General features: G+C 45.5%; 1 protein-coding gene across 4 annotated transcripts in view; it reads left to right on the top strand.

Moving 5' to 3' along the window:
- The window catches only part of SMOC1 (SPARC related modular calcium binding 1), a 145,814-nt gene that overhangs the window by 77,702 nt on the left and 46,199 nt on the right, over nucleotides 1–21,913 (top strand). For all 4 annotated transcript variants that reach the window (XM_058655506.1, XM_058655507.1, XM_058655505.1 and 1 more), the window contains exons 4-5: nucleotides 11,447–11,546; nucleotides 13,604–13,651. In XM_058655506.1, the coding sequence (XP_058511489.1) occupies nucleotides 11,447–11,546; nucleotides 13,604–13,651 (148 nt within the window). The remainder of the gene's footprint in view (nucleotides 1–11,446; nucleotides 11,547–13,603; nucleotides 13,652–21,913) is intronic.

The raw sequence follows: 21,913 nt of genomic DNA, 5'->3' as shown, positions 1-21,913 counted from the left end.
ATTGTATGTTCTAGGTATGAGTTAACAGAGAGGCAAGTCACAAATGTTGTCTCCCATCTTCTGATTTTTCTTTTCCCGTTCTTGATCATGTTCTTTGAGATGCAAAGGTTTAAATGTTGATGTCTAGCTTATCTACTTATTTTTTTAATCGTTTTTGTTGTCAGAACTAGCAAATTAATTCCTAATCCAAGGTAACAAAGATTTACTTCCATTTTTTTTTGTTTGCTTTTGAGACTTTTGTGATTCTTTGGCCATTTGGAATAAGTTTTTGTGCATGGTAAGGTGGGGGTCCAGCTTCGTTCTTTTGCATGTGAATGTTCAGTTTTCACAGCACTCCTTCCTCTTTGAATCCCTGGCGTCTTTGTTGAGCATCAGTTGATGCTTAATGTGATGGCTTGTTTTGAACTCTCAGTTCTATTCTACCAGTCTACATGTCCGGCTTAATACCCACCCTGACACTGTCTTGACAATCAAAAATCAAGGTAGGTTTCAGAATTTTCTTTTTCTAATGAGCAGGGAGATAAATGTTGCTCCGCACCCTGTGTGAATTGACGGTGGCTCCCCTCACCACAGCGATGACTCCAGGAAGGAAAATGCCCAGGAACCAGTCACCTGGCCTGTGGTTGTATGACTGTCAGTGCCTGTGGTTGCATACTTTCAAAGGAAGGGGAAGAAAAGTGCTAACTGTGAATGAGAAGCTCTCTAGAATTACCCAGAGGAGACTTGTGTATATTTGTTTTTCTTAAGAGAAACTGTGGATTACCTGTTCCCTTAGCGGAGACGTGTTGCTGTCTGCCCGTGTAGAGCCCTGAGCTTCAGCTTGTTCTTTGCCTGATACTGACAACTCTGTGGTTATAAAGGTTCTCAGGACACGGAGGACTGGGAAGACACAGAAGTTGGCAAGCAGCAGCCAGAGGTAGTTTCTTCCGGAACTCGGCCCTTTTCCCTCTAACGGGAGGTACAGGTGCCATGTAATTTGCAAGGAGTAAGCAGTTTAAGTTATGCAGCTGTGAAAGTAAAAATTTAATTATGATAATAATGGCAGGAGCAGGACCTGATCTATTCCTGTGTGGGAAGGTTTCATCTACTCTTACACATGGTGGGAGATACTATGCTTATCTTTTCAATGGGGGAACTGGTAGACCCTGGGTCGCTCACCAGGTGCAGGCATGCTCAGTACGTTGAGGGTGGACGGAGCATCTTTGTGCTCAGGACAACGTGTCCCTTGTGTTCTGTGGGGGAGTGCCTACCCCAACCTCTGCTCTGTCATACTCATCAATGGCTACTGTTGTGCTGAATGGTCATTGAACATCTCCCAGATTTGCTGCAGTCATCTGCTTGGGGGCAAGTGTGCAGGGTCTGAGTGCATCCAGCTGGGCCTCTGAGCTCCCCATAGCCCATGGGGATTCTGTCCTCCCAGTCTGCCTATTAGGAAAATGAAAGGAGCAAACCCGAGGCAGGATCTGCAGCTGTCCTGCTGCAAGGGGATACGTGGTGAGGCAGGGCAAGGGGGATGCTGTTCCTCCGGTCTTCCTGCTGCCTGTGGAGGGGGAGTGGCTTTGCTGGGGCTTCTGTTTTGCAGATAATCATCTTCCTTACTAACATAGCACTTGCAATGTTTCTGACGGACACACATCAGGTCATATGATCCTCACTACATCTGCAAAGGTAGGCTCTGTTACAGCCCATTTTATGAATGAGGAAACTGAGCCACAAAAAAATCCGAGTAGCCTGCCTGTGATAGAGTCAGGGTTCAAATCCAACAGCCTGGTTCCAGAATCCCTGCCCTAACCACCACTTCCACTGTCCCTGATGAGACTGTCATCTTTTAAAGTGACAGCATCATTCTAGGGCATAGCTGGGAGGGTTAAGTTGGGAAAGTGTGTCACCGGAGGCGTTTGCAGTGGAGCCACAGCTGTTAGGACACAAAGGATGGAAAGAAAAGGGACAAACCAAGGGCTCCATGAGAGTTACCTTCAACCTCGGGTCTGTGAATGACTAGAGGCTTTCCGTGTGGGGGTCACAGTAGAGGCGCAGGCTCGCTGTGAGGTACATACAGATGAGGGTCAGAGGAAGGAAGAATTTTTCACAAGTTGAGTAGTCCACGGATGGAGTGGCTGACTGAAAGGGAATTTTCCTTGCTTTTAGTTTTAAAAATATTTGTTTGCGAGAAGAGAAAGTGAGAGCAAGAGTTACACACACACACACACACACACACACACACACACGCACACACGCACACACATGGCTGCAACACCTGGGCTGGTCCAGGCTGAAGCCAGGAGTTGGGGACTCAGTTCCTTGTCACTTGTGCGGGCAGCAGGAACCCAATTAAGCTGCGACATGCTGCCCTCCGGAGTCTGCCTTAGCAGGGTGCTGGATTTAGGAGCTAGAACCAGCACTGGAACCAGGTTCTCGGATACAGGATGTGAGCATCCTAATTGCTAAGCTAAACACATGCTCCTGGAACTGAACTTTCTGCCTACAAGGCAGCCATGGGGTGTGGAGTGGCATACTGCTACATTCGGGAACGTGTTAAATTGATGGCCTCTGAGGGAGAAAACTCCATCTATTTCTTAGGATTTTATGACGTAGTAGCTAATGTTCAGTCAGGTGGTCTGGCACCCAGTAGGCCCACGGTAAACCCTTGTTGAGGAAATGCACAGGGGGCGCCCTGGTGCACACAGCTTTAGGGCTGTCCCTATTGTTCTGGGAGTGCATGTAGCAAGCCAGAAGGGTGACTTGCAGGACAGTCAGCAGAACTTTCCTGAGAAATGGAAGGGATTGGAAATTTTTTTTAAAACTTAAAATATCAGAATAGGGAAAGGAACAGGCATGAAGGAGGAGGAAGGAAAGTGGAACTGAAGCCAGACATTGGAAGCACTCCCCTGGGCCACCTCTGTCTCACTGCCAGCTAGCTCATGGTTCTGACCTAAACAGAGCTCTGGTATGTCAGGAACTTTCATAGTGGGTGTTTCTAAAACATGAAAGTATACTTTCTACCCCCCTGCCAAAGTGGAAATAAAAAAATAAAACCTGCCATGTTTGCTCCTGCATAGCCTAGGCTAAGTCAGTTCAAAAGTACGTGCCTGGAACTCTACAGAATCTCCTTCCTGGATCAGAAATGAAGTAACTGGGACTTGAACCAGCGCTACTAGATAGGATATGAGTTTCGCAAGTGACAGCATCACCCATTATGCCACAATACCCACCCTGACAAGGCCCTTCTTATAAAGCAAAAATGTCTCCAGTCTTCCGGACATAAGATTTCTGATGTGGTTATGAGTGGCCTGACCAGGACTTCCCCCGGTTCTAATCGTACCACTTGCAACTAATGTCATGCTGGCAGCCATGCCACGCCCTCAAATCATATAACATGTAGCCAACAAAGACTCCTGTATTTAGGAGAATTTGAAATTGAACCATCATCTTTTTTCCTGATACCCCTCTTAAATTCTAGAATGGGAAAGTATTTTAGAAGACTCCAACAGCCTTTCTTCCCTCGATCTGGTTCAGAGTAGGAGACAGTTCTGACAAGTTGTCCAAGAATAGCAGGTGCATCAAAGTGACAGCCTGTCTCCTCCCTGCAAAGTGTGAGGAGTGACGGATGGAATCACCACGTGCTGGGGCAAACTTTACATTCAGTGCTGTTTTGAGTTGTTTTTATTTACGTCGCCACATTTCATTTTCTCAATAACATTCTTGGAGGAGTCCTAGCTCTGTTTCATAGATAGGCTCAAAAGGTTAAGAGCAACAGGCAGACTAAAAAGAGGAAGCATTTTGATACACCCACTGCCAAAAAGACTTGGAAGAACACCCTCACGCCTTCTTCTTTTAGTTAAGTTTTCCCACTAGGAAATGTTCAGTTATGGAGTAACCATCACATCTTGGCAAGTGATTGCTACTAAAAATACCAAGTTTTATTTTTACAATTTGTCATTGCTACTAAAAATACAGAATCTAGCCTACCCCTTTACCCATGGTTCACATTCTCTGTTTTATAAAACAGGCAAAGAGAACTAGATGGGAGTGGGAGTTCACCATGGGGTAGCAATACACTGTGCCATAGAGGGGATCTGGTTATCCTTGAAATTCTGAGACAGATCAAAGTGAATGTCATAATAGAATCACAGTTTAAGAAAATGCTACAGAAAAGAAAGGAGGAGTTCTTGCTGGAGGAAAATGATGAGAGCTTTCTGTGTGGTCTGTATAAAGGAGGACATGACAAAGCAAAGAAATACCAGTCCAGCAAGGCCTGCCTTTTGCTCTCTTGTGTCCCATCCCCAAGCATAGGGACTATAGGGACCATCAATTAGAGGTGAGTCTCCTAGATGAGTAAGTTTAGGGATTGCTGAAAATGGCATCGTTCTTTTAAGGCTTACTCAATCATTGATTTAAAGCTGGAAGAAATCCTGCAGTAAAGAAATCTTTTGGGATTGGTTCTATGGGGTAGAGTATAAAGCTGCCAGCTGCAATGCCAGCATCCCAGATGGACACTGGTTTGATTCCCAGCTGCCCCACTTGCAATTCAACTCCCTGATAATGTGTCTGGGAAAGCAGAGGAGTATGGTCCAAGTACTTGCGCCCCTGTACCCATGTGGGTGACTCAGGAAACTTTGGACTGGCACATCGTGGCCATTTAGCGAGTGAAACAGTGGAACAAAGACATTCTCTCTCTCTCTCTCTCTCTCTCTCTCTCTCTCTCTAGCTCTTGCCTTTCAAACAAACAAATCTTTGAGGAAAAAAAGAGAAATCTTTTGAGTTTGTTTAACCCAATATTTGCAAGGTTATTTGGCCGGAGAACGCCTTTGTGCCCAAAAGTTATTCATGCCCTATTAAACTGTATTTACCAGTGCATAAACACTGCTTAATTAATTAGATGGCAAGGATAATAGTTCCACATCCCTGGGAGACAGAGAAGAACGTGGACCCCTACAGGAGACCTAACTTTTGTTATGGAAGCTGTACGGAAGTGGATTGCATGAGAGGAAGGAAAGAAAGCCAACAAAGAGGCTGCTGTGGGAGGGGTGGTCTGACCATTGACCAAGAAGCCCCAAAGAGCCAAGGGAAGATGAGTGGGTATTTGGTGTAGTAGTTCAGACATGACTTGGGACACCCATATGCCATATTGGAGTGTCTGGTTTTGAGCCCAACTTCTACTTTTGATCCAGCCTCCTGCTAAGGGCACCCCCGGAGACAGCAGCTGATGGATCAAGTGTTTGGGTTCCTACCACTCATGTGGGAGGTCCAAAATGAGTTCCTGGTTCCTGACTTAAGACCTTTGAAGTAGTGAACCAGCAGATAGAAGATCTGTCTCTGTTTGCCTCTCAAATGAAAAGAAAATAATAAAAAAGTAAATAAACATTTAAACAATTAAGTAGCTAATTGAGTAAGTTGAACCAAAGGCCTTCTTCCTTCTGTATTCTTGAGGAGAGTTTTTAAAACGCATTTGCTTTCCTCCCAAAGCAGTTGTGTTTACCAGACAATCTCAAGGCACAAAAGATCTTCCGTCAATTCCCAGGGATGGAGTTTACTTCTTTCCCCTTCTGCCTGCCAGCACTGGACAGCCTCAGTGCCCTCACTGGTAGAGTGTTCAGGTTAGACTGGTGATCGTTAAGGCCTCTTCTAGATCTGCCAGTTCCAAAATGATACATGCACTCAGGTGTGACCTTTGAACAACAGCATCGGCCTTGTGTGCCTGTGTGGCAAAGGGCATCTCCGCTGTGGGTTGGGAGCAGGCGATACCTTTGAGGACCAGTGCAGTGATGCACAGATCCTCCATGGAGAGTGACAATCTGACGCTGAAGTAGCAAGCAGGCATTTCCACTGGGGGTGCAGCCCCTGTGGGTGACAGTTGTATGCATGATCCATTTGTCTGCTTTTCCCTATGCTGGCCTCTGCTCACTCCCCCAGCTGTCTTCCCCCTGTGAGCTCATCTGCTGTCCACTCCTACTTGTTCATCCATCCTGCAGTTGCCTTCATCAGGAGCAATGGCCTCCCAGGTTTTTCCAGGTGCTCGACTCTTGGGCTAATCTTGAGGATAAGCAGGCTTAAAATAATTTCACATTTGTCTTCATTTGGACAGGGGGTTGGCCCGAGTTATACCACTGGCCTATTTGTGTAAAGGGCTTCTTGCCAAAAATATTAAACTATGTGAGTCAGAGATGAAACTTATCTAAGAACACACTGTTGTAAAATATGAGGGCACGTCAAAAACATCATGGAAACATGGAATGAAAGGAGAAGCTTGGCGAGTGAGCCTTTAGCCTGGTGGCAAAGACATCTGCTTCCCGCACAGGAGGAAATTCTTGGGTTGATTCTTGGTTCTGGCTCCTGAGTCCAACTTCCTGCTAGTTCAGGTTCTGGAAAGCTCTGGGTGTGACTTAGGGAATGCACTTCTGCCACCCATGGAAGAGACCCGAATTGCATTTCCAGATCTAGCACTGGTCCTGGCCCAGCCCTGGCCATTGCAGACATTTGGTAGCTTCATTAGGAGGCAGAAACTGTCTCTCACTGTGTCTTTGCTTCTCAGATAGATATGTGCAAAAAAAAAAAAGAATCCATGCACAATTTTTCATGTTTATTGCTATGAACTTGTTGAAGATCCCTCTATGGATTTCATTTTTTTTTTGCATCAAAATTAACGTATCTTTTGATCCCATTTTTCATGAATTTCAAAAATTTATTTAGTTAGTTAACAGACAGAAAGAGAAGGAGAAATGGAGGGCCCATTCTCTGGTTCACTCACCAAATGCCCACAACGTCTGAGAAAGGGTTAGATATTCAGTCTGGATCTTCCACATGGGTGACAGGAATCCAAATACCTGAGCCATCACTTGCTACAGTCCCTCTTCCCCGGCCCTGCAAATGTGCATGAACAAGAAGCTGGAACAAGACTGGAGACAGGACTCAAACCGACGCACCCCAGTATAGGATGTGGGCATCCAAACTAGAAGTGTAACTGCCAGGACAAAAGCCTATCGCTCCACAAACTGCAGTACCTAGCATCCTTAGAAATCCAAGTTAGATTTAACACAATGGTTAGAATAGAAGCTGAGAACAGAAACCCTCTTAGAGACTTTGTGTCTCTTAAGGAAGATATATCAGTGGATCCTTCAGCCTTTTGGGGATGCTCCAGAATGAGATAAGAGCAAATCCAGGATTTGTGTCCATGGATTTGGGGCTGGAACAATGCTGAGTTTTGAGAACTGCCGGGAAAGATACTTCTCTACTCAGACTTTTTCCCATGAATCAACTGATCAATTTGAGGGAGCAACAAAAGGGTATCGCTTGTTTATTTAAATGAATAAGTCTACAAGGGAGGAAGATAAACCAGGTAGAATTTATATCTTGATTATGTATACAAGGATACTTCCAAACATTCCCCCCAAAAATAGAATTGAAAGATAAGTTCATTTTAGTGTAAAATATTTTTGAAATCCATGTGTAGTTTTTCTACAATGCACATTTTCCATGAACTTGTTGCAGATCATTCTATGCGTAAATTTAAAAAATTGTTTTGCATCATTATTATCTTACAATTTCATTTCTTGAGAACTTTTTGAATTACCCTGTAATGTCAACCATAAATTCTATAACATTTATGCCCTCGTTGCTTTTCTGCAAGAAACCTCACTTCTCTGAGAACAGCAGAATGATTTCTATGTGAAAACAAACTTCCCCTTCCTCCACCCCAACTTTAAAAATGTTTTGCTGATTGCAGACTGCTCTGTCTCTTTGGCTGGTTAAACTGAAATGTTCTTTGCTTCTCATCAGATAACACGGCTCTGGCCTATTTCATGTGTGGCTGGCTTGTTGTAAAACAGTATACTGCAATGGTACAAATAAATAGCTAGGGTTAACTGGGCACTTACCCTGTGCACCAAGTACTTAAGTTATGTAATCTAATTTAATTCTCCCAATCTATGAGATAAGCACTGTTATCTTTATTAGTTATAGCATCTGTTCTTTTACAAAAACATGTTTAGATGTCTTTCTTGTTTATTTGAAAGAGCTATCTTCCATCTGTTGGTTCACTTCCCAAATGACCACAGTTGCCCAGGTTGGGATGAGGCTAAAGACATGGACCTGGGAACTCAGGGCAGGAATTCTGCGTGGATGGCAGAGATCCAACTACTTGAACCATCACTTACTTCCTGCATTAGCAGGAAGCTGGAATCCCAAGTGAAACTTGTTCTCAAACCCAGTTAATGTCTCCATTGCTGTGCTAATACCCACCCTCTTGCATCTTGAAGAGATACAGAGGATTTGAGGCTTGGCTGGATAAAGAAGCTTTCCCAGGCTGTGGAAGGAGTTAAGTGGGGGAGCTGGAAAGTGAAAGAAGGCAAGCTGAAATCTGTTTTCATGTAACTTTTATTTTTTTCTACAAGACATCTTAAATATTCCCCAAGAGAACTTGAAAACAACTCGTTGTTGAGGATCATGGCCTGATTCACTCTAGATTCCTTTAGCAAAGGGTTTTGTTCAGCCACTTCCTGCAGTTCCTGCAGCTCAAGATCTGCTGGCATCTCCTGTGCCTCCTTTTGTTCCTTCTTTGCAGCTCACCTGGGTCAGGTGTGCCCATCACTCTGTGCTCTCACCTCAGGGGAATCTGGCTACGATTCCTCATTCTATTGTGGTTTTGTAGGACTTGGATAGAGCTCCTAGCTTGAGCATTTTGGAAACTGGGGACATTCCTTGGAGCCTGGAGAGAAAGAAACTATGTTTAGGCCCAGGGGCTTGGCTGGGGGCCAGGAGGCATTGCCCATGTGCCTGCAAGGACACAATGGGCACACTCAGTGTGAATGTGGCCCCTGGGCCCTCTGAGCCCAGAGGTTAGATTATATCCTCTGAAACAAAGCTCTGGGCTTGGGCTCTTACTCATGTATGCGTTTTGTCCTCAGTAGCTGGAGTTGGACTTTGGCAGGCTCAGCTCCCATCTACAGCCTGCGTGACTACAGGCATGACTCCAGCAGTGCAGCACCAGGCACAGTCTCTAGCATCACATTGTGGGATACAGTCTTTTCAAGAGAGAGAGAGGCCTAACTGAACTGTGGAAGCCGAGGGACCTGGGAGTGAATCAGAATGGCTGTCTGCTCCCTGGGACAAATTTCCCATGAGGTGATTTGTTATTGGCTATGGAGGAGAAAGGCATCAGGACTAGACTCCACAGAAATGCTACCACTGGGGAGGCACCATCCCTAGGAACCGTTGTCCGCAGGGCTGACAACCCCTGCAGGGATGGACTCCAAGTTTTCAGCAGCAGTTCCAAGCAGCCACACCTCTGGAGGTTCCTGGAGGAGCCCTGGCCCAAGAGGTTATCACTGGCCAGTTTTTGTAATAGTCACTGCTTCAGCCACTGGGGAATTGAGCTGCCTTACCACAGCCCTCCAGGTTGGGCATCAGTATCCCCATTTAGTAGGCAGAGCTCAAAGACCTAAGTAATGTACCTAATGTGCAAGAGGCTGGCCTAGGATTCAAACCCATGTCTGTCTGAATTTCATTTCATTTCACTATCGAGCTTTCTCAGAAGGCAGCATTGACCCAGCCCAAGACATTGATTCTGGGGAGCATCTGGGCCAGTGAGCTAGGAACAAGGGATCTATAGAAGTGGAATGTGGAAGTGGGTGCAGGCAGGTAAGCGTGGTCTCCTTGCAGAGACAGTAGAGGTGAGCACCTCCTTCTCAAGGTAACAATTTTGCTGGTGGGAAGAAGGCACCCTTAGTCTTGTTCTGATTTCTGTTTCTAGGTCTGTAAAGAAACTACTTGTCTCTGGGGAAATTAAGGTGTCTTTTACCCATCTCAGATACTTTCTTGTTGCTTTTCTGCCTCAGTGGTAACTTCTGGATTTCTTCCAGGCTGTCAAATCTCTTTTTCATTCTGTCCTCTCTATACCTCACCTCTTCAATTTCTATGTAATTGCTGTCTAGCCTCCATTCCAAGATGTCCTGGATTCCAAGAGGTACATTTCTCCACACTTTAATATCTTTGCAATTGGTATGCATCTTGTCACTGAGATCTGCACTTAATGTGATGGGGATGTTTAAATCCATGCTATATTTTTTGATTTGATGGAGATCAAGAATGGAGGAAATATGATAATTCATGCCTTTATTCAATTCCTTAGTCACCTGTTATAAATTTTAGGTATCAAGATGGACGCTGAAAATGCAGAAATAACTAGTGTGTAGTTTTTGAGGTCATGGTCTAGAGTAGGGGACATGGGCAACAGAAATCAACAGCCTGGATTCCTTGTGATAGTATTTCTGAAGCTGAGGTATACAGGGTGTGGAGAAGAGCAGAGGGAGGAGTGAGAAGGAGGAAGGGGAGGTTGGGACTTCCTTGAGGAAATGGAGGGAGGCTGGTAACTTGAAGGGGCTAGCTAGGAGTGGGTTGGGAAACGATATGGTAGACAAACAAGTTGTTGGAGCAAGTCAAGGTTCCTAATCATGAGAAAGTAATGTGTGCTTAAGGCCTCAGAAGGTTCACTGTGGCCAGAGTGGCTACTGTGTGTGTGGACACATTACAGTAGAATGACATTCAGGATAGACAGAGTCAATCAGGGGATCTTGGGCACCATGTCAGCAAGTTGAATAACTAGCAGGAGTCCAAAAGTGAAAAAGTAAGGGGTTGTCAGAAGGGAAGTGTGCTTCCTCACGCTTTTAGGAACTCCATGGTGAAAGCAGACAAGAAGAAGAGAGTTGGGTAGGGTGGGAAGAGATGGATATGATGACAGCTATTAAAAGGGAAAGAGGATTATACTGAAGAATGCAGAATGTCTTGTCTTCATTCACTATTTCAAGATTGGTACATCAGACTTGAGGAAGACCACGCAGTGGTGCAGTGGAAGATCTAGAAATAGCTCCTGCATCTGAAAAGGACTCTGTTCTTACCTGAACCCCTTAATGTGTGCCCCCATCTAAGATATCCATGTCGTCAGTAGTGGGCATGCTGACCAAGGAGCAGATGCATGGAAAAGCCAAGAAAAGTTTACTGTTTGTCCTGTTTTGTTTAAATGTCTTACCAGCCTACGAAGGTGCAAATCTAACTTGTACTTGCCAAATGAAGCTCAATGGGCAGGATCTTTGGACAACTGGATGGGAGTGTCTGCTGGTACTTAGGAAAAAAATATAAGTATTGGTGAACACTATCAAAGGAAAAATACAATGAATGTATCTTAGGATGGTGTCACATGTCCAGTGTTAAGAAAAAGGGTGAAAAACCACTGAGGGTGCACGTCCAAGGTTGCACGTCCAAGCACATCCAAGGTTGCTGGCTGATGTGTCCTTCTGAGAGGCATTCTGAGGACAAATGTGGAGGTTGAGATGTGGACAGAGTTCTTCCTACATTGTAAGGGTGGCATACTTGTGCTTGGAACGGATGGGTCATGCCTCCTGATATTGACCCAACACTTACGGTGCTCTTCTCTTTTCAATTCCTGGAACAGGTGCAATGCCACACGTACACGGGCTACTGCTGGTGTGTCACCCCAGATGGGAAGCCCATCAGTGGCTCTTCTGTGCAGAACAAAACTCCTGTATGTTCAGGTACTGTAGAGAGAGGTGGGAAGAATGAAAAGGGTTGAAGAGGGACCTCCTGCATCTTTGGGGGCACCTCCAAAAGGCTGTTTGGTGGTATAAGCCCTTTCTCAGGTGAGGGTGGATGCTGACACATCTGCTCAGTGGTCAGCTGGGTGATGAGAGTATATGCCTATGCATATATATTTATTACTTCTGAATTGAGATTTCTGGTTTGCTATTTTTTGCGTAAGCATTGGTTTTAACCAGTAGAGCTGGAATGATACGGGTTTTCAGTGTGTGTGCTGACTTATTGGTAGTAATCCTTGCAGCACTTTACTGAAGTGGATTTTGAAACTGCATGGAAGTTCAACATCGAAGGTTGTCATGACCTATTACTGTTGTCAGTCCTGGGAGCAAGGAAAGAGGGTGGTGGCCTCAGCGTCACACTTGAACAATGTCATGTTGAATCATGGACAACTTTTGCCTTTAAATTTGCCTGAGTGCCAGTGATGCCTGGAGAAGTGTGAAGCACCTAAAGTTGTCTCCCCCATTTGATTCACTAGATATGGAGTGAGACCTGAATTCTTTATTTGATGATGCTTCACAAGTAGTTCTGATGATTAAGCAAGCTAAGCAATCACTGTTCTAGGGACCCATGGGGTTAGTGCATACCAAAAATCAAGCCTTTTCTATTTTCAGTTTCCTAAGCATAGAGAAAATTTGGCCTTAGGCCAATTTCTTTGGTTTGTGAATTATGACTTTATACAAACTCCATGCTTTTCACTTCCATTCACAAGCTGCTCTCACAAGCTGCTCTCTTCATCCACTATGTGGCTTGGGCCCCATTCAAAAGGACCTGTCCTGCTCCATATGTTTGTGTTCATAGGATTTTGTTAACTTATTTATGTTTGAATATATGTGTAAATCTAAGCATAAAACATTATGCTAATATGGGGAATTCTAAAGTCTAGCAGTCTTACTATAGCAACTTTCACCTTTCTTAATGAAATCAGTTCATGTTTCTGCTAACCCTGCTAGGTAAAGGGAAACGTAAGTGGAAAGGGCAGTAAGAATCTACATCAGGAAACCAAATTTTCAGGTCAAAAAGGGAAGTTTACTTTATTTGTCGTTTACATGGAAACTGGAAACCTTAATTGGGGTTGGAGTGAGGAGGGACAGGAATTAGCTGTCCCTGCAAATGACCTGGAAAGTTTCATGTAAAGCAAACAAAAGCACTCGAAACAAGCCATGCAGGGTAATATAATTGAATTCTCACAGAACCAGTAGGATATGAAGAATGGGCATGGCATGGATTAAGAGAATATGGATTTTTCCTTTAATTTTGTTGGAGGGTCATCTCTGGGTGCCCTTCTGTGAGTGAACTGACTTTGCCATGCTTGTGTGAGGTTCACGGAGAAGACAGGTGCCACAAGGTCATGATCAGAGGATGGGGTACACATGCAGTCCCAGTATTTGAAGGGCAGATGTTTGGCCAGGCACACACGCTGCTCACTCCTTGAGGAACAGGCTGTATCTAGAAAATTGTTTCCATGCCTTGGACTATTTTAGCCCATTCAGTACAATTGGGCCAACAATTTTCTACTTAATGTAGATGGAAAATCGCCGATTTCCTGCCCTAACCAAGGGATGTCAATCATTACATTTGCAGTAAGAGGGGGTTTCTTTTCAGTTGGCCCTGATGACTGGACATGGCTCACAATGTGGACTTGGTGAGAAGAGGAGAAAGTGAGAGGATGGAGGCAAAGGGAAAATGATGGAATGTCCAACAAGGGAGTTACAGAGATGTGGAGCTTTGAAAAAAAAATCTGGTCCAGGCCATTGCCGAGGAACTTGGAAATCACTGTTAGTCTCAACAGTGCTGGGTTATCAGTGACATTGATGTTAAACAAACCCCACTCGGCATGTATGTATGTGCTAACTTTGTATATAATATCCCTCAATGTGTATACAATACATATATACAGGACCATATGCTCGTAACATCAGGCTCTGCCAACTCTTTGAAAGAAACCAACCACGATTCATTCTGAATGGCTGTGTTTTTGTTTCCCCTCTCACCCAAGGTTCAGTCACCGACAAGCCCTTGAACCAGGGTAACTCAGGAAGGAAAGGTGAGTGGAGTTTTATGCTTTATCTAAATGTTTGCTTCTAAAGCCAGTCCAAGCAGGAGTTCTTGGAAGACAGAAGGAGCCTGGAGTGCAAGCTCACAGTGCTCTGCAGAAGGACTTCTCCATTCTTGTTCTTTGTTTCCTCCCTGGAAGGAAGGTCAGAGGTAAGTAAGGTTCCACAGTGATGGGGACTGAGCTCCCAGAATTCTGAAGGAGGTAGGGGGAGTGGAGACTGCAGAACTGGCAGAGCAATAGAGAGAGTTCTGAGAATCTCGATTCCTTGGAGATTAGCCAATCAGCTACAAGTGGAGCCGACATTTAACCGAGAGGATGAGGAAGATAGGAGTCAACCCTGGGCTCTCATGCTCCATGAAGTCACACCCCAAACTGATTCTCTTTAATAATTGCTCCAACCGCCCCAAGTTGTCTTCACTATGATTAGATTGGCTTCGTGGGCAAGCAGCCTGGACAGCTGTTTTGCTGTTTTTGGCTGAGTGCAGCATGTACCTGTACAGAGGAGATCCCTGAGAGACAAGGAGCTGCCAAGCAGCCTCCTCTCCCCATTAACATGCAGCTTTGATGATGTGTGCCTGTGACTCCCATAGCCTGCTTACAATTTTTTTTCAACCTCAACCAATGTTAAATAGTAGATTTTATTTTTAAGTTATGACAATTTAGGGGGAAGAAATTGTGGATGAAAGGATAAAGCTTTAGATTTTCATGCTGAACCGTAAGTTATTCCTGCTTTTTTAAACAAAGAGTCCTATGCATTTGTCTTGCATTGGGCCTTCAAAATTCTGAAGCTGGGGTATGTCTGAGTACTATGTAATGGACAAATCAGCATAAGCCATAGGTCTCTGGAATATGAGGCCCACAATTTCCAGTGTGGAAGAGAGACTGAGGCCTGCTGATACCCCTTGGGGTGGCACACACAAAGAGAGCTGGTGGCTGAGTAGGGATTTCCATTCCATTGCATGTGCTAGTATTCTTCACTCCCATTCCAGGCTGAGTCCCCCAGCTCTGGGGTTGAAACTGTGTGCTCCTTTTGGAACTAAGTTTGCAGACTTATTGGGAGATCAAGATCAAATCCAGGCTGTGGTCCCTGCTCTGGTGTTTAGGCTATGGGGATGGATAGAAGAGGAAGTCTGCTGCTCCAAGTATAGGAGCTAAAACTCTGAGAGCCTCCTACTCCAGGATGCAGGTGCTCCAAGATGTGGGCGTGGATCATGGCAATACCATCACCCAACTAGAAAACATGGACCGATGGACCAGACAGTCTGTCTTGCTTCCCTTGGGCAGGAATGAGGAAGTGTTTCGAAAGAAGGGAGCAGATGTCTTTCCAGATCCTTCTGGAGCAGTGAGGAGAGAGCCATTGATGCTGGTGGTTGCCTTCCCGGTGGGAAAGTGTAGAGAGGGACATAAAGACCTCTTTCTGCAAAGACCTGAAGTCCTCAATTCTGTGATTGCTGTTTGTCCACTTGCCAGGAGTAAAGGAGTCACCTTCATGTTTGCTTCTGGCCATAGAAATGTCTAGAACCATTGCGCTTTTTCCTGGACATAGGAAAAACACACTATAACCCACGAGCACTTGACCACCCAGATTTTCCCAGAAGGAACAGAATGTAGGCTGCTGAGTGAAAATGCACACTCACTAAGACCTTGCATGGGACTGTGGTTCTTAAGCTGGACAGAGACACGCTTTTCAGGTTGATGCAATAGTGTGCCATGTGAATAACAAAGCCAGTTAGACCTGGAGTCATCTGGGCTCAACAGATGGAGCTGGAAGAGGGCAGGTGGGCTAAGGCTATTACCCCACAAGAAACAGGAGTGTGCACCTTGTGTTTTTTATGGTTCTGGGGTCAGTTGGCTGAGCAGGGAAAGGGCAGGAGAGCCTGCTTCCTGCAGGTGGTTAGGAGTGAAAGCTGTTCTCTTAAGCATGAGGGATGAGTTGCTGTTGATTCCCAGCTGTGTGCTCTCCAGCATGAAGTATGTCCCTGCATCCCACAGAGTCCTTCAAAAGCTTCCTCTTGGATGCAAAAGTCAAGCAAAGGACTCGGGTGGGGCCGGGTGCTGCACTAGAGCTCACTGTCTTCCCACGCTGGAGACTTGGGTTCCATCTCTTGGTTTCTATTTCCTTCTACTTTGAAGGATCAAATTAGGTGCTAGATACTCTTCTCTTTGTCTGCCATGGGCAGTACAGTGAAGAGCAGGTTGGGGCCACCTTTAGGAAGGGCTATCTGAAGCCACACCTGCTCAGGAAACCGGGGTTTGAACGGGAACAGGGTGCGAGAGAGGGCATTCCTAATATCCTGTGTCAACCTGCCACCAGGTTCCTCTTTCAGCTGCCACTTAGGAAAGGAATGTGCTCTGGAGGGCAGCAGGTGGCAAGACACAAAAGCCCCTTGTCTGAGCTCAGCCCACACTTGGGCTCTCCTGGAAGACATCTGCCTAGGGCTGCAGCTCACAGCCCTGAGGCCTGCCACAAAGTGCTGCTAGGTCTGGGCCCTTGAGCAGGGTCAGGCTGGAGGTTGGGGTTGGGGTGCACGTGATGCTGGGGGCAGCCAGGTGGGTGAGGACCAGCTTTTCTCTCTCCCTCTCCTCTTGCCTTTTTGAATATGCCCTATGACAGGGCCGGGCAGCTGGGGAGGGGGTGGGGGTGAACCTCTGTGCCTGGAAGGAATGAAAAGATGTATTGTGTGAGCATAGAGTCTGGGTGCTGGCCAGGAGCTGGTCTTCTGAAGCAGAAGAGAAAGTCAGAATGTGTGGGGGGCTGGGGAGGAGGCCCAGAGAGATAGCAGGAGGAAGAGAGGTGGGAGGGAGGTTGGGCGGATGGGGTGGGGGGACGAATGGGGGGAACAAGACATAGCCATTTGCCCTTCCCCCGCCCCGGGGAGACCAGACAGGAGGCCTGGGTGGTTGCGGTGCTTGGAGTGTGCAGGTGTGAGGCCCGAGGGAAAAAGGGGAGGGAGGCACTGTCATCTTACCCACACACGTGCTCTCACAGGGGGAAGGGGAGGAGGTCCACAACTTGAGACTGTTTACCAAATCTCCTGGGATGTTCTTTCCACACTCCGCTGTTAGGGCTCCTGTGTTTAACGGACTCCTTTATGGGCACATGTGTGGTCATTAACACGTGCAGTGTAGGTCCTGGGCCATGTGTTTGAGTTTCAAATATCCATTGATCTGGAGCAGTCGCATCCTGGCTGTCCCCCCACCTCCCGCTTCCCCTTCTTGGTCCTTGCCCTTGGAGAGAGATGGAAGGTGGAGCATGCCTTGGAGGTGGCACACATATCCACTTGGGGGTGCTTTATTGGATGTCATGGAGGAGCATCTGCAGGAAGGCGAGGGCTCCCAGCAGCCCCTTGGAGGCAGGGAATCTGCTGCTGGAGCGGCCGAAGCCTGCAGAGGTTGAGTGAGATGTGTGTTTGAGTTGTCACTGAGATAGCCTGAAGGAAAGTGAGAAGAGATTATGAGCTTACCCCGTGCAGGGTTACCTGGCTGTATTTGGACCTATGGGTTTTTTTGTGGCTCTTCTTTGTGTGTATTGAGGGGGGAGGGGTGGGTGATGATGGCAGTGGAGGTGTTGATCTTGATGCTAACTACCTTGTGTGATTGGAGTGGGTTTCAGGATTACCAAGTTTAGGGGTGGCCCTCACTTCCTGTGGGGTGAAAGGAGAGGAGTTCTCAAGCTTGACTGAATGAGGGAATATGGGCGGCAGGTGGAAGCCGATCTCTGGCTGTTCTCTGGGAGCTTTGCGTTCTGAGTGCCCAGAGGCTCTGAAGCTCTGGGATGTTGTGATAAATGACAGGTGCATATTGAGGGTCAGCAGAGTTTGCTGTTTTTCTCTAAGAGGTCTGGGAGTTAGTTTTTTTTTTTTTTTTTTTCGGTAAAGTGAGACAAAAGTAAAACACAACTGCATTCTGCTTTCGTTTTCTGCACAGACGTCTGGATTTGTCAAGCCCACCTCTAATTGCAAGTTCTAATTCCCCAGTGGCCCCATAGATTGTGCTCCAAGCAGAAAGTGAGTCATGTTTTTTTTTTTTTTCCTCCAGGGTCCCCTCCCCTACATCCCTATTTTTAGGCTGTCTTGTGGAGCCTCGTCTTCAGGTTGGTGCCAACTTGTAGACTTTGCCACCCAAGTGATGAGTCAGGCAACACTGAACACAGAGCAGGGGTTGTGCAGGGTAGTTGTCGCAGATGAAAGGGACATTGAGACCTCTAGGCTCAGGCCTTCTGGAGGGGGGTGTTGTGCACCTGGGAGGGGGTGCAGTGGCTGAGAAGTGCCAGGCTGCCTGTGTTGCATATAGAATGTGTCTCCCTCTCATGAGACTTTAACTTCTTCCCAATTCTCCCCGATTCCTCGTTCCCCATCATGGAGAGGGAGGCTCAGGTGGTAGTTGATCTTTCAGCATTGTCGAAAGATGGCAAAGGTCTGATGACGCCCAGCTCAGGTGGTAGGATGGAGACAGCTTTGGCTTCTGCTTACATGGCTTTTCCCTGGTGGAGAAGCACTCATCCTGAGACCAGGCCGGCTGCAACAGGGTTGCGCCTCGGCAGCTGCCAGTCCACAGGAGGCAGCTCTTGGATTGTCTACATGCTTTTTGCTGCTGCTGTCGCATGCATGGAACCACCTTGACCATGACTGGCGTGTCAGCACACTGGCACTGCAGCGGTCAATGTCGGGAGCCCAGGCACACACAACACACCCCTTCACCCATAGCTGATGACTCCTGCAGCGTGGCTCCCCACTTGCCACGCACCATATCGCACGCCCTCCCCCCCATTCTAGGTCTTTGAACCGAAGTTTATGCATGAAGAGGACATAACTAAGATTTGAATCCCTGGGCCTAGTGACTAAATCCTCACTTTGCATCCGCCTGGATTCCATATGAGCACCAGTTCACATCCCAACTGCTCCACTTCCCATCCAGCTCCCTGCTTGTGGCTTGGGAAAGCAGTAGAGGATGGCGCAAAGCCTTGGGACCCAGCAACCATGTGGGAGAACCCAGAAGAAGCTCCTGGCTCCTGGCTTCATATTGGCTCAGCTCCAGCCATTGAGTGGCCACTTGGGGAATAAACCAGTGAACGGAAGATCTTTCTCTCTGTCTCTGCGCTCTATACATTGCCTTTCTAATAAGAATAAAAATAAATCTTAAAAAAAAAAAGATTTGAATCCTGTCTATACCCCCATCTTCAATGCCTGGAAAGAATATGTGATTTAAGGATACAAAAGACTTCTCAGTCATTGATTAACTTGGGTCTCTGATGACTTTTGTAACCATAGATATTTCATAGTTGATTCTTTTATTCATATATATAAGGGGGATTCAAAAATTCCTGGAAAATTGAATTAAAGTTTATTTTGGTGTAAAAAATGTGAATTAAAAAAAAAGAGTTACTTGTTTTTAAGGCAGAGTTGCAGAGGGATACATGCACAGAGAATCTTCTGTCCACTGGTTTACCCTCCAAATGGCCACAAAGGCTAGAGCTGAGCCAAGCTTAAGTCAGGAGCCAGGAGCTTCATCTGGGTCTCCCATGTGGGTACAGGGGCCCAAACACTTGGGCTGTCTTTCTTTGATTTTCCCAGATTCATCAGGAGAGAGTTGGATCAGAGGTAGAACAGCCAGGATGTGAGCTGTGGATTAACACCTAATTTTTGCGGTAAAATATTTGAAATTTAATTTATAGTCAAGAAAGAAGGAAAAAGAGAGAGAGAAAAGGAAGAGGAATGGAAGCAGACAGGAGAGCCACAAGGAAGGAGGAAGAGCAAATATCATTATGTTAGTAGAACTGTATCTGTGAATTGCATTCAATCTGTTCTCTTCCTACTAATAGACAAAGCAAAATAAGTGCAATGAAAAAAAAAACATCGAGGCCTTCCAAAAGTTCACAAAAAGGTGTACTATGAAAAAAATTATTCATGGATTTCAAAAACATCATCTTCTTGAAAGGCAGAGACAGAGAAAGGAGAGAAAGAAAACTCTCCTGTTCACTGATTCACTCCCCACATGCCTACAGTAGCCAGGGTCAGGGCCAGGAATGGGGATGCCATCCAGGTGTACCCAGGAGTGAGAGGGGCACGCTTGCTCGAGTCACTGCTGCTGTGCTTCAAGGTCTGCGTTGGCAAGAAGCTGAAGTCAGGAGCCAGGACTCTGACCCAAGTGCTTCCATGTGGAGCATGGGCATTTGAATTGGTGTCCTAACCCCTAGGCCAAATACTGATCTCTCAAGGGTTTTTTTCCTTTGCACAAAAATAAACTTATATTTTTTGTTAAATTTATAGTATACTTTTATTGTTGAATTAAAATACATGTTTGGGAAGTTTTAAAGTTTAGAAAACAAAAATTGTAGGGTTAGTGAAACAAAGAGTTCCCCTATATATTCCTTGTTCCACTCCCCCTATTATTAAAATCTCATATTTGTGTATTTGTCCCAATTAGTGACCCACACCCAGCTTCCCTTAACTTTTAAAATCTGAAGTCCTTTACTCTCCCAGCTTCTAGCTATCAACATTCTGCTTTTTCTTTTTCTTTTTTTTAAATTTTAGCTTCCACATAAGCAGGAGAACACATGGTATTTGTTTTGATGTGTCTGGCTTACTTCACTCAGCATGACATCCTCCGGTTCCATCCATTTGCTGCAAGTGACAGGGTTGGAAGTGGTGGTGGTAATCTACCCATGTTATTAGGTATGTTGAAGAGAGATAAGCCTCCCTGAGAATCAGTGGGATTCTAGAAAGCCTCTGCAAATGCAGGTGGGGAAGGGATGTGGCCCTGGCTAGTAGCTCCTGGGCAGAGCATCTAAGAAAAGCCCCTTGGAGCTTTTATGCCCTGGTCACTCCCCAAATGCCTACAACTATCAGGGCAGAGACAGACCAAAATAAGGAGCACCCAGGCATTCCCACGGGGTGTCAGGGACCCAGGTTCTTGGACTATCATCTACTGTCTCCCAAGGTATGCATTTCCAGGAAGCTGGGTGACAAGTGGTTAGGTAGCTGATTCACTCCTCCAACTTCCAAGAGCCACAGCGAGTAAGACAGTATGGTAGTTGGCAATCAGATAGATAAATAAATCAGTGGGACAGAACAGAAAACGTAGGAACAGAGCCCCACAAGTCTGGTCAGCTGATTTCAGACAGTGTTGCATAAGCCATTCAATGGAGGAAAGACAGTCATTTTGCGAAATTATATTGTGGCAAATGGACATCTGTGAGCTCAGACAGACAAACAAAACCTATAAATGAACCCAAGCCCTCAACCTAAACCTCACCCCTTATTCAAAAATCCATTCAAATGTATCATAGATTTACATGTAAAATGTAAAGCTATTAGAAATTCTGTAACTATAAAACCATATAATGGAAAACCATATAAGGAAAATTAAAAAATCTAGATAAAAACAAAACACATCTTTACTATCAAAAGTGTAATGCAAAAATTCATGTATAAATTAGATTTCAAATTTTAAAAAAGTGGCTCTACAGACGATTTTGTAAAGAGAATGAAAATACAGAAGACTGAGAGAACACATTTACAAACCATACATCTGATACAGAACTTTCCAAGAATAGAGGAAGAACATTGAACATTCTGCAGGATAACAGTTAAAAGTCAAAAATGAGTGACACACACCAGTACACATCCCACCAAAGGCACATGAGAAAACTTTCAACAGCAGTTAAGACACAGGAAATTCAAATACCATGATAAGATACCATTGCATCCCTATCAGAAGAATTAAATAAGAAATAGTGATCATATCAAATGCTGGTGAGGCTTCAGGTAAAGTGGATTTCTCGAGTATCGCTGATAATGTAAAATGGTAATTAAGCACTCTGAGAAATACTATGCAAACTTATTAAAAACAAACCTAGGAGCCAACTTTGTGGCCTAGCAGGTAAAGCCTCAGCCTGTGACACTGGGATGTTTTGTGAGTGGTGGTTCCTGTTCCAGCCACTTCACTTGCGATCCAGCTCCCTGCTGATGGCCTGGGAAAAGCAGCAGAAGATGGCCCAAGTTTGGGCTCCTGCCACCCAGGTGGGGAGAGACACATGAAGTTCCTGGCTCCTGGTTTCAGCCTGACCCCAGTCCTAGGGGTGAACCAACAGGTGGAGAGTCTCTTTCTTCTCCCTCTCTTCCCCTCTCTGTAATTGTGATTTTAAAATAAATAAGTCCTAAGAAAAACACAAAAATACTAAGCTAACTATCTACTTAATGTATGCATAATTTAGCAGTTGCAATTGTTTATTTTAGAGAAATAAAAAAA

The sequence above is a fragment of the Ochotona princeps genome, chromosome 26 (genome assembly GCF_030435755.1).
Source record: "Ochotona princeps isolate mOchPri1 chromosome 26, mOchPri1.hap1, whole genome shotgun sequence".
NCBI classification, from domain to species: Eukaryota; Metazoa; Chordata; class Mammalia; order Lagomorpha; family Ochotonidae; genus Ochotona; species Ochotona princeps.
Note: the sequence above shows the minus strand (reverse complement) of the source record. Positions and strands in the feature narration are given on the sequence as shown.